At 37.3% G+C, this 13876-nt stretch overlaps 1 protein-coding gene across 1 annotated transcript in view; it reads left to right on the top strand.

The window, feature by feature from the left end:
• The window catches only part of LOC121384289 (T-cell leukemia homeobox protein 1-like), a 20460-nt gene extending 7112 nt beyond the window's left edge, over nucleotides 1-13348 (top strand). The window contains exons 2-3 of the mRNA XM_041514602.1: nucleotides 9841-10057; nucleotides 10834-13348. Of these exons, the coding sequence (XP_041370536.1) occupies nucleotides 9841-10057; nucleotides 10834-11020 (404 nt within the window). The 3' untranslated portion in view covers nucleotides 11021-13348. The remainder of the gene's footprint in view (nucleotides 1-9840; nucleotides 10058-10833) is intronic.
• Nucleotides 13349-13876: the final 528 nt, after the last annotated feature.

Here is a 13876-nt window from a genome sequence, read left to right as displayed (position 1 = left end):
TTGCATTCTGTAACCAACCCAGCGCAGCGGAAGACAAAGTACTCTACCAGTCCTCGGTGTCTCAAAGTCACAAGTCACGTTGCATTCTGTAACCAACCCAGCGCAGCGGAAGACAAAGTACTCTACCAGTCCTCGGTGTCTCAAAGTCACAAGTCACGTTGCATTCTGTAACAAACCCAGCGCAGCGGAAGACAAAGTACTCTACCAGTCCTCGGTGCGTCAAAGTCACAAGTCACGTTGCATTCTGTAACCAACCCAGCGCAGCGGAAGACAAAGTACTCTACCAGTCCTCGGTGTCTCAAAGTCACAAGTCACGTTTCATTCTGTAACAAACCCAGCGCAGCGGAAGACAAAGTACTCTACCAGTCCTCGGTGCGTCAAAGTCACAAGTCACGTTGCATTCTGTAACAAACCCAGCGCAGCGGAAGACAAAGTACTCTACCAGTCCTCGGTGCGCCAAAGTCACAAGTCACGTTGCATTCTGTAACCAACCCAGCGCAGCGGAAGACAAAGTACTCTACCAGTCCTCGGTGTCTCAAAGTCACAAGTCACGTTGCATTCTGTAACAAACCCAGCGCAGCGGAAGACAAAGTACTCTACCAGTCCTCGGTGCGCCAAAGTCACAAGTCACGTTGCATTCTGTAACAAACCCAGCGCAGCGGAAGACAAAGTACTCTACCAGTCCTCGGTGCGCCAAAGTCACAAGTCACGTTGCATTCTGTAACAAACCCAGCGCAGCGGAAGACAAAGTACTCTACCAGTCCTCGGTGCGTCAAAGTCACAAGTCACGTTGCATTCTGTAACAAACCCAGCGCAGCGGAACACAAAGTACTCTACCAGTCCTCGGTGCGTCAAAGTCACAAGTCACGTTGCATTCTGTAACAAACCCAGCGCAGCGGAAGACAAAGTACTCTACCAGTCCTCGGTGCGTCAAAGTCACAAGTCACGTTGCATTCTATAACAAACCCAGCGCAGCGGAAGACAAAAGTACTCTACCAGTCCTCGGTGTCTCAAAGTCACAATTCACGTTGCATTCTGTAACAAACGGTTTCTTTTACATTGAACTTACATCTGAACAGTTGCAATAAGTACAAGTCATATCTGTTCACAGTTAAATGTCGGCAACTGTTTTAATGATTGGCTACGAGCTCGAAATACCGGTGCAGCACTGACTTCAGATCGCGCAATTCATATCTGCGTTTTTAAATAGTTTATTAATTTTAACACGTAATATATTATTAATATCGACATATACTTTTTCCCCCAAAATAAACGTCTAAGTTGTGATCCAAAAATATATCGACACAAACGTAATATCGACACAATCGTAATATCGACACAATCGTATCGACTGAACGAGACAAACACATGTTAGTTAAAGGAGACCGGACACCAAATCATATATATGGCGTAATGAATTGTTTGCCGTCATAAACCACAACACGCAACTACCGCGCTCCCCGTATTGACCAAGTTAAGCGTGCCAATCTTGGTTGGGTTTTTGTTTTTGCCGATCTCCGATGTTTGTCGGAAACTGTCGACAATTGATGAGCTAGACCCGTGACGTCATCGATGAGAGGAAAAACTGAAGAAACTACCAAGCAGCATGGACGAACTTAGCGATTCGAGTGACGAAGAATTGTGTCCAGCTTGTGCTAAATGGCATCAAACCGTATCAGTTTGAACCACTTATCAGAGACTTTGTCCCTAATCCTGGAAATGTTGTCTTAGACGAAAATTTGGATGAATCAACTGCCGACGAAGACGAGGAAGCCACACGGTCATAGACTAGCATACAAGCATTTTTTAAAACATAATTTTTTTATAACATTTTTGATGTAAACTGAAGCAAATGGACCTAATTAGAAGAAAAGCACACAAAATGTAATAATATTTCATCATAAATCTTGTTCAGCATAGATGTAAATATGACACGTCAGTGGATATTCCAGAGGCCGATTTCGCAACTTTGCAAAAAGCGTCCCCTCCTCACCAAAGCAAGATACAATAATTTAACAAAAAACTTTGTTCTCTTAACTAGTTACCCTCCAAGTTTTAATGTGTTTGATTAAACTATGTATTTTTAATTATTAAGAAAATGTGTTACCAGTCTGCCGAAACTGTCCACAGCCGGGTACAGAAACACAGAAATGTTGGAAAATATTCTGTTGCCACATACTGACAATCACTTTACAACTAACATGTCTTATCGACAATATTATTATGTAGTTTTTGCATTTATTAATATAAAATACAACAGGCCCGTAAGAACTGGGGAGGGGCGGGCCTAGGGGCTTGTTCTCTATCACACACTCTTAGGAAGAAAATGTATGTTTTAAATTTTCACTACTTTGCATAAATAAAGATGATATAAAGATAAAAAATCTAGTTTGTATCCCTAACTAGAGACTGTATTCCCCCTCTCCCCCCCCCCCCCCCCCCCCCCCACACACTTCCTTTTATCTTTAGGATTTTGTAATCATGATTTCAAACCAACTGTTTCAGGTAGTTTGCTCCACATACTGACATAAAACACATTTGTTATATATTGGAATAAAAAAAAAAAAATTACAATATATCCAGCGTTATTTTCTTTAATCATTCATGGAGGAAGAAGGGAGTCCTGATGAAAATATATTACAGGTAAAACAAAATAATATATGATGCTTATTCCATGTGGTAACTATTGTTAATTGTGCTTTAAATTGCTAGATGCCAAAAGTGATTAATTATATTATTTTATGGTAACAGTCGAAAATTAGACGACCAATTTTTTCAACCTCTACCAAAGGTACCAGGTTTTCTGCCAGAAAATAATTTGAGGGTACGTAATAAAACAGGCCCGTAGGAAATGGGGGGGGGGGGGGGGGGGAGTTTTCTTTATCACATTAAGTTTTGCCATTGTAACCAAAATCTGATGTAGAGTTTATACCCAGTCCGTCAGTGCCCCCCCCCCCCCCCCCCCCCTTACTCAAGTTGTTCCTACGGGCCTGTAAAAACTAAATATATTCAAAGGAGTACATTGGGTGGTTATAGGTTTGAATTTTTATTTTTTACTGAACATTTTATTTCATGCACTTTTATAAATTTTAAACAGCAATTATGTTACTATAATCTATCGAAAAAATATATATATTAATTTCTGAGATTTTTTAGTACATACTTATAAGTTTACCCTCCGCACCCTCTGGCAGAAACCCAGGGTAGGTATTAAAATAATTATATGATGTAGAGTATTTTTAATATGACATACAGAAAGCATCGAAAAGTACAATTTTATTATGCTTTAATAATCGACACTAGCTTTAAAATTATTTAACCATCATTCCTTCTGGCCAGAGTACATATGTTGTTCCTGCCAGAGTGTTAGCATTTTAATTTTAATGACAATATACTGAACTGACGATAAACATTGTTAACTAACGTAATAATTCACGTTTTGAAGGTGTTTTATTATGAGGTTAACAAATCAACTAGATCAAGAGACGTTAGTATGGAGTCGTTATGGGCTGTCGGTGAAAATTAATTTGGTAATTATAGGTAAATAAATGTGAAGTTTAAATATTCGTATGTGAACAAATTGCAATACCTTTATTTAATGTATATCTTAAGTACATACTTGTTTTAATTTTCACATTGTAAATGTACCATAACCTGCTGTATTTAGTTGGTGTAAAGGCCATTCGACGACAATAATGCGTCCATGTTTTAAAATAACTTTCGGGATTTTTTTGGAAATCGAAACTATGATGTTGGCCGTTTCTTGGGATGCATTGCTGTTACTGTTGCAGTTAAACACTGCGCAGTTAACCATCATATAATTACGTCGACAGTATATAATAACACTAATTATCTTGTAAATTAAATTTCCGATAAACCTGGAGACAAAAAAAAAAAAGACGACTAAAAGGCACAACCAAAGAATCAACACGTGTACCGGTATTGCTTGGTAACTCTCACCGATGACGTATTGCCTCGCTTTCGTTCAGATCTATGCATAATCCCGCCCACTTCTGTTTTTACCCCAAACCTAAGACGCGCAGCTGACCGTGCCTCGCAGCGAGCCAGGCGTTAGAGTAATGCGGTCTTTGACGCTAACTTAATCCATTACACATTACATGTCTTTTGGTGTCCGGTCTCCTTTAATACACATACAATATATATCATTCAAGTATACTCACATTTAAAGAACTTACATCTGATAACAAAATCAGTCGGTTAAAAAAAACGAATTATATACGTAATTTAAAAATGTTTTTTCGTCCTTTATACATGGATACTATCTTTCAATCTTTCGTCTTATTTAAATTTCGGTTTTGTACGAGTAGAAGATTAAAAATTCGAATCGATCTGAAAATGTTCTGAAAGATTACCTTTATTCAAGTATTGTATAAAGTGTTCAACCTTTTACTGTCAGTACATCTTTCTTTATCTAAGTATATTAGTATATTAATTTCTGCATTGCTCTTTTACTTTTATATTCTGTATATGATTTTGTATTATTCTATACTAATGGTATTTATTATTATGAGCTTCCGTTAACTCTGTTTTATCACATCAGATGTATATTTTTCATATTCACAATATGCTGTTAAAGGATGATAGTACTTCTGTTCTGTTCTGTTCTGTTATGTTATGTTATGTGGTGTTTTCACAATGTCTCCATTTTATTCACAACTAAAGAAGCCACCCGTAGCTATTGTTTCCGTAACAGGTGGATTTCTAACTGGTATACCTGTCTTGGGCACATCCGTCGGGAAATACGCAGAATGTGCCACAACAGACGTGCTTGAACCTTCAGCGTAAACACGCGTTAAATAGTTCTCCATTAATTATACGACATATAGTACCAAAAATACCACACAAAAATAGAAGCAGAAAATCACAATGGTCACATACAACATGGTTCTATCTTAAATTCCAAATATGTAGTCATTAAAACAGAGTGGGTGAATCTGTTCACGTGTAACACTCCTATTTAATAAAACATATTAAATGTTAGAAATATGAATCATTTGGAAGCCAGATATTAATTTCTTGTTGTTAAGACAAAAAAATACAAAAACATTGTCATGTGCTAAATTATATATTTGCTGGCAGATTACATATTACATACAGGATGACAAGAAGTGTATTGTATGAACAATTGTTAATACTGAAAGCGAAACAAAATTACGAATCTATTAATTGTATTGATTGAATACGGCTGAAAACATACTGTATTGGCTACAAAATTAAGATAGTCCCTTTCGCGATCATCTGATATCATAAGTAGATAACTATGCTGACAGTGATTCATGAGTGCATGTCATCACAGCTATATTTGTTTCAATGAATTCTGTCCTCTGCTAGTTTTGATTTAGTAAACATGTTTATGAGTGGCAGTCCTCTATGTGGCTGTCAAAAGAATGTAATGTATATTAACGGATCTTCTCGGGAATGGCTGTCCTATAGACGAGGAACTAGATTAACATTCATGGAATCAATCACTATTTTGCCAAATTACCAGTCGACTCTGCATTGTGTAGATATACGGTTTTGATTACGGATAACAGTTTTGTCGTTGCCCAAATTCATAAAATCTTTCTAACTTAGTTTGTTATTAGACGATAGCAATCTTCTAAATGTCTAGTTCACTGTTAAACAGTAAGTAACTAAAATGTAATTCAATGAAGTGTGTTAAGAATGTTGCTCTATGGTTGACAACTGAGCATCCAATCCGTAACCAACCACATGTCAGTTTCTTACAGATACATGTCAGTTTCTTACAGACACATGTCAGTTTCTTACAGACATATGTCAGTTTCTTACAGACACATGTCAATTTCAAGGTGAATGATTTGGTATTGTCACTGTGCGGGGGACGTATAAATACTAGTTGAACATTTTGTTATTAAAAATAGTATACTAAATGTATTTGATACTAGAGCACAACCGAAATCCTTATTAACTTTTATGGAATAGCATTAATTTAAAATTAACCTATTTTTGCAGTAATCGATCCCAAATAATGTTATCCTATATATTGCAAATTGGTTATTGTTGGTGAGAGGGGGGGGGGGGGGGGGGGGGGGGGTGCACCCTCACCCGAATTAAACGATGTTCAGAAATCCAGTATTTTGCAGAATGCAATGCATGTATTTGATTGTAATATGGGGGTCAGGTAGTATCTTTATCGAAAGCCTGTTTCAGAACCTCGTATAGAAAACACCCTATGATCTGTAAGCACTAGCAGTTTATGTAATATATATATTTTTAATTTTCATATTAACATTTACACAAAAGAAGAAAAAAATGACATCTACTGTAGAATATTAAAAAAACAACTTATATTGATTATATTAAAATAAATATTAATTTTAATTGGTCGTTCAATAATAATGAAAAACGAGTCTGTTTAGTTTTTCCACCCCCTTCCCTCTTAACAGAAATGTTCAAACTAAGGACTGAATCAATAGAAAATAATAAGTGAAAACATAATGTTGAAACTGGATTAGAACAACTAAAGGCTGACTAAAATGTTAGTTAAAATGTTAAACATAATCAAGTCTAAAGTTTATTTTGTATTTCTGCAAAAATAATTAAAAGGTAAATGTAAGACTAACCCAGGGTTAATTTGATTATGCTTTGACGAAATGGACCCTGACAAACTCTCACCCTTCGATAGGTGTGTTTTATTTAGTGCTGTCCCAATAATCGATTATAATTGGAAATTGATCGGCTGGGATCTACCGATGTGATGATCGATATTTTTAAAAATCATAATCGATTGTAGTGAGGAAATGCTAACTAGCTTGCAACTGTTCCTACAGTTTATACAACGGAATTGATGTACGTATGATGGGTTGGGTTGGGTTTGTATGTTTAGACAACGGAATTGATGTACGTATGATGGGTTGGGTTGGGTTTGTATGTTTAGACAACGGAATTGATGTACGTATGATGGGTTGGGTTGGGTTTGTATGTTTAGACAACGGAATTGATGTACGTATGATGGGTTGGGTTGGGTTTGTATGTTTAGACAACGGAACTGATGTACGTATGATGGGTTGGGTTGGGTTTGTATGTTTAGACAACGGAACTGATGTACGTATGATGGGTTGGGTTGGGTTTGTATGTTTATACAACGGAATTGATGTACGTATGATGGATTGGGTTGGGTTTGTATGTTTATACAACGGAATTGATGTACGTATGATGGGTTGGGTTGGGTTTGTATGTTTATACAAGGGAATTGATGTACGTATGATGGGTTGGGTTGGGTTTGTATGTTTAGACAACGGAATTGATGTACGTATGATGGGTTGGGTTGGGTTTGTATGTTTATACAACGGAATTGATGTACGTATGATGGGTTGGGTTGGGTTTGTATGTTTAGACAACGGAATTGATGTACGTATGATGGGTTGGGTTGGGTTTGTATGTTTATACAACGGAATTGATGTACGTATGATGGGTTGGGTTGGGTTTGTATGTTTAGACAACGGAATTGATGTACGTATGATGGGTTGGGTTGGGTTTGTATGTTTAGACAACGGAATTGATGTACGTATGATGGGTTGGGTTTGTATGTTTATACAACGGAATTGATGTACGTATGATGGGTTGGGTTGGGTTTGTATGTTTAGACAACGGAATTGATGTACGTATGATGGGTTGGGTTTGTATGTTTATACAACGGAATTGATGTACGTATGATGGGTTGGGTTGGGTTTGTATGTTTAGACAACGGAATTGATGTACGTATAATGGGTTGGGTTGGGTTTGTATGTTTATACAACGGAATTGATGTACGTATGATGGGTTGGGTTTGTATGTTTATACAACGGAATTGATGTACGTATGATGGGTTGGGTTGGGTTTGTATGTTTAGACAACGGAATTGATGTACGTATGATGGGTTGGGTTGGGTTTGTATGTTTAGACAACGGAATTGATGTACGTATGATGGGTTGGGTTGGGTTTGTATGTTTAGACAACGGAATTGATGTACGTATGATGGGTTGGGTTTGTATGTTTATACAACGGAATTGATGTACGTATGATGGGTTGGGTTGGGTTTGTATGTTTAGACAACGGAATTGATGTACGTATGATGGGTTGGGTTTGTATGTTTATACAACGGAATTGATGTACGTATGATGGGTTGGGTTGGGTTTGTATGTTTAGACAACGGAATTGATGTACGTATGATGGGTTGGGTTTGGTTTGTATGTTTAGACAACGGAATTGATGTACGTATGATGGGTTGGGTTTGTATGTTTAGACAACGGAATTGATGTACGTATGATGGGTTGGGTTGGGTTGGGTTTGTATGTTTAGACAACGGAATTGATGTACGTATGATGGGTTGGGTTGGGTTTGTATGTTTAGACAACGGAATTGATGTACGTATGATGGGTTGGCTTTGTTTTGTATGTTTAGACAACGGAATTGGTGTACGTATGGTGGGTTGGCTTTGTTTTGTATGTTTAGACAACGGAATTGATGTACGTATGGTGGGTTGGCTTTGTTTTGTATGTTTAGACAACGGAATTGATGTACGTATGATGGGTTGGGTTTGGTTAGTATGTTTAGACAACGGAATTGATGTACGTATGATGGGTTGGGTTTGGTTAGTATGTTTAGACAACGGAATTGATGTACGTATGATGGGTTGGGTTTTTGGTTAGTATGTTTAGACAACGGAATTGATGTACGTATGATGGGTTGGGTTTTTGGTTTGTATGTTTAGACAACGGAATTGATGTACGTATGATGGGTTGGCTTTGTTTTGTATGTAAAGAAACCTAATATTGAATAAGTGTTGAAGGTAAAATTAGCTAATTGTAGGGTCCATCATGGATAAAATGACAATAGATCCTAATAATTAAAGTCATTTTTAAACTCATATGATTTTAACCCGTCTTTTGATCCAAAGTTGATCGGTTAGTGCAAACCGATTATATCTGATGATCGAAGATGAAATTCCAACAAAACACGATTCCTAAAATTAGTTTTATCATGTGTGCCTGGGCTGAAATGATAGTCATTCTCACTCAGGCCGTAGTCTTACAGCGATCAGTACCACTGTACCGAGGTGGTGGGTGTACAATAATGTGCAGAAGTACAAAAATAAACAGAATATCAGCCAGAAAATGTACACAATATTCATACATATCACGGCCTTTGTCACACACAACTGAACAAAGACCGTGGTATGTGTTTTCCTGTCTGTGGTAAAGTGCATATAAAAGATCCCTTGCTGCATTAAAAAAATGGAGCGGGTTTCCTCTGATGACTACGAGTCAGAATTACCAAATGTTTGACATCCTATACCCAATGATTAATTAACAAATGTGCTCCAGTGGTGTCAATAAACATAAAAAATACCTTTAACTTTATTACATAATTTTGTTTTGTTACATTTATTTTATGTTACCTTTCTCAGTTTGGTATATTTCATTTTAAGACGTGATTTTCGATCCCTGCGTTCATATATTTACAAATGTTAATGCCGACATGTCGTCAGACAAATATTGGGGAGGGACGTAGCCCTATGGTAAAGCGCTCGCCTGATGGTTGGTCAGTCTAGGATCGATGCCCGTCAGTGAGCCCGTTGGCCTATTACTTGTTCTAGCCAGTACACTACGATTGGTATATCAAACGCCGTGGTATGTGCATATAATTTTGCTGCTCATGGAAAAATGTAGCGGAGTTTCACTTCAAAACTATAAGTTAGAATTCGCAAATATTTGACATCCAATAGCCGATGATAAATGGACCAATGCGCTCCAGTGGTGTCGTTAAACAACAAACTTTAAAGTTTTTAAAGCAAATATTGTTTTCCTTTTTCCACAGTGGTTCGCCGGATAGGTCATCCGTACCAAAACCGAACTCCCCCGAAGCGGAAGAAGCCGAGGACCTCATTCTCGAGACTTCAGATCATGGAGCTGGAGAAGCGGTTCCACAGACAGAAGTACCTCGCCTCCGCCGAGAGGTCCTCGCTCGCCAAGGGGCTCAAGATGACAGACGCGCAGGTGAAAACCTGGTTCCAGAACAGGAGGACGAAGTGGAGGTAACGGACGTTACACGTTTACAGTTTAACATTATTTAAAGATATAGGTGGGAAACGGACGTTACAAGTTTACAGATTAACATTATTTAAAGATACAGATGGAGGTAACAGACGTTACACGTTTACAGTTAAACAGTTTATGTTTTATCCTTAAAGACTGGAAACGACATGTGCCTTGTTATAAATGCTAGTAGTATTTCAGTAGTTTTACGTGTGTACAAAATAACGTAAAGATATAATACTTAGTTTGTTTTAAATGTAACTCAGTGGTCAAATGCATTTAATGTTGTTGGGTTGTTGTTGTTTGGTTGTTGTTGAGCTGTTGTTGTGGGGGGTTTTTTTTTTTTGGGGGGGGGGGGTGGGGGGGGGGGGAGTTGTGGTTTGTTAATTTTCAACTTTTCACAGGAATCACATTTTGATAAAGATACTTTAATTTCAACTTCTTTAAATGTGTTTGGGTTTTTTTTAAACAATTTTAATTATTTACCGAATATAAAAACTCTATATCAAACTAGCGATAGTTTTGGGTATCTTAACGTTGTCACTTATTTATAATAAAAACATTACGGGCCGAATTTATAAAGCCTGTTTTTGTCCTATTATTGTGTAATTTAATGGTAATGGATCTGTAATAGTCTAATACATATTACACAGGCTGTTAGCTGTAGTTTTATTAGTATTTCTTATTAGATAAAGACAAAATCAAAATTATTGAAAAAACAAAACCCTACCTGAAAGTCAGAAATGATAATTCATGTTTAACGACTTTGTTTCAGGAGGCAGACAGCTGAGGAGAGAGAGGCGGAACGTCAAGCCTCAAACCGCCTCATGTTGAGCCTCCAAGCGGAAGCCAGCAAGACGGTGTACGACATCCGGGACCCGCTGTGTCTGAGTAATACGTCATTGAACGCGCTGCAGAATCTACAACCATGGGTTGACGAGTCTACGAGAAATGCAGGGTAGCAGCTAGTTCCGGTCATGCGCAGTGTCATATTCAGGAAAAGGCGCGCTCGTGAACAATTCGACTGGTTTCCATTGTATCCAGTTCTATCACATTCGTTTAATGTAAGGCGCAAAAACCAGTCTAGCTATGGGCAGCGAGCGATTGGCCTCCCGAACGTCAGTCACGTGTCTGTATGAACTATGACGGCTAGTGCCGGTCTTGCGCAAATGGTTGTGTCAACCATCTATGGCTGTGTGAAGTTAACCATTGCAGACTCGAACTGATATGGATGTCGATATCACAGATGGCGTTGTTCTGTCTGACATAATCGAATTTATTTATTTTTAAAGAAGACAATAATGTTCAATATTTCTGAAATATCAACAGAGTATCAGATCAAAAACTGAAACGTTTTTATTTCTTTTGTTTCATTTACGGCTTTTCAGGACCTCACAAATGTCATTCCAATACATATTGCAACATAAAAGGAATAGACATTTTAACTGATAGTGAAGGGATTTGTTAACATCCTAAATAAACATGACACTGTGCTGTATATTATAACCATTCTTTAACTATGCCTACAAAAACTCAGTATTTGATAGAACCGGTGGTCATCGGAGGTTTCTAAGAGTTATGTAGTCGTGGGGATGTTTGTATTATTGTTATTTCATATAATATATTTTAATTAATTTTATTTCATATAATTTCAATTCATTTGGGGATACGCGCACTGTTAGTCGCCATATTTTGAAGAAATTATATGAGGATTTGTACACTAAAATAAAAGCTCTATTATGTGTAGACATTTTGAACTAATCGGTAGTGGGAGTTCGGGTCTCTACACTTCGGTGAAGACGTCAGTAATCTCTACAACAGTCAACTCTGTACTTCGATGTAAATAGGTCAACGGTAATCTCTACAACAGGTCAGTTATATACTTCGATGTAAATAAGTCACCAGTAATAAACTGGTCAACAAGAACCAATCAAAACTCTAAGGTACCGCCACTCAAAATACTTCTTCTACCAAACGTCAGCAAGTGATATGTCATCACATACAGGACAGCTCATACCACGGCTTTTGTAATATTAGCACATACCACGGTATTTGGTGTACCATTCGGCTTCCTCTGTAAACCGTGTCTCTATTCATTACACAGTCGAAGGGATCTTTCGTTTTACACTTGTACGTCCACAAGATGAATTTCATACATTTATACTGGTATGCCCACAATTCTATGAATTCTGAGTTAAATACATTAAAACTATTACTATTTCAAGCCATTGGTTTTCTAACTACATGTAATTTATTTGTAAATTTATTAGTGTTGAACAGAAGAAAAACGTCTATCATTAGCTGTATTAGTTGTAATCCCCACCAAACCTAATAGACCTGTGTAGTCACTGATATCTCCTGTTATGCCATTTCCATATTGCATGTTGTATTGAGAATTGGTTTCACAGTTTATGTGCAGTTCACCATTTTGTTTAACATGTTGTGTTGTAAACTGTTTTGTTCTTTTGTGACGTAAGACATATGGAAATATATTGAACTGATTTTAATTGAACTGAACTGAACTGAATTGAACTGAACACAGTCGCGGCACTTACGAACTGATAAACTCAGTGACGATACCGGGTGTTCGTGAAATATTGAACATACCCATCGCCACGACTGATCTCCGAATGTGTTCCCAGGACAGCCTGTTTGAAACAAAACTTGGTATAAGGACAAAATAAAAGTATTATACCACAACCAGCTGCAGCATTCTCCTATGTTAGGCTATGACATGTTCACTGTATGAACAGTTAAACGTTTCCTTTACAGACAAAATGTGAACAATCCAGAACCACTTTGTTCACTGCAGAATATTATACGCGTCAGAAGGTAGTACTAAACCAAATAACATCCGAATGGGTCAAAGTTCGAGTTGCACCGAACGTTTGATAGAGCTGATAATACCACAAGTTGGTTGTAAAAACAACATTAGTTTATAGGGCAGTCATAGACGTCACCCGTTATCTCTTAAATGAGCAGCTTACCCCCTCCCCCCTCCCCAATCCTTTCTGATTTACTTTAAGGATGAGGGGTGGTAGTATTTATATCCATGTTGTTTATGTCGATTGATACACTGCATGTTGAGGGTTTAGCCACTCGTTACTATTGTCGTCTATGGGATTTGATTTGGTGGTATACACCCAGAAGTGGGCATGAGAGGCAGGAGGCTGTGGCGAATTAATATTAACATTTTAATTGCAGACATCTTCCGACACCGGAGATCAGATATGTACGCGATTTCGCGTACTATAAATAAACAAACAAGTATATTTTTATTGACGTGTAAAAGTGAAAGAATAAATGTATGCTTAAATAATTGTTGGTGTTTATTTATTCATGTCTATGTCTTGTTGTTATTATTGTTGCCTTTGTCTTTGATATACAGGTGTAGTGAAATATACGCAGCTGGGTCCAATTTCACAAAACATCGTAAGTCTAGTGTTGCACGTAAACGTAAATCTACGACTAAACCACACTTTTTATTACTATTATAGTACAACAAATATAGTTAGAAATATACATATTTTATTTTATTTTGTCCTTAAAATACTCCATTTTCCTTAATGATGTAATTTTCTTCGTAAAATAGATACTAAACACTTGTAAATGTATGCCCGGTATAACTGCTAGCCGCAGACGTAAACTTACGAGGTTTTGTGAAATTGCCGCCTGGCCTTTACACTTTTGTGCCAAATCTCATGAGCACTTACCTTGAATAATAGTTAGAATTTGTTGTTTTTGCTGTTAAAGATATAAAGGTAGGAATGAAGAAATGTTTTATTTACCGACACCTTAAACTCTCTTTTTTACGGTGA

Source organism: Gigantopelta aegis, chromosome 10 (assembly GCF_016097555.1).
Source record: "Gigantopelta aegis isolate Gae_Host chromosome 10, Gae_host_genome, whole genome shotgun sequence".
NCBI classification, from domain to species: domain Eukaryota; kingdom Metazoa; phylum Mollusca; class Gastropoda; order Neomphalida; family Peltospiridae; genus Gigantopelta; species Gigantopelta aegis.
This window is presented reverse-complemented; position numbering and strand designations above follow the sequence as displayed.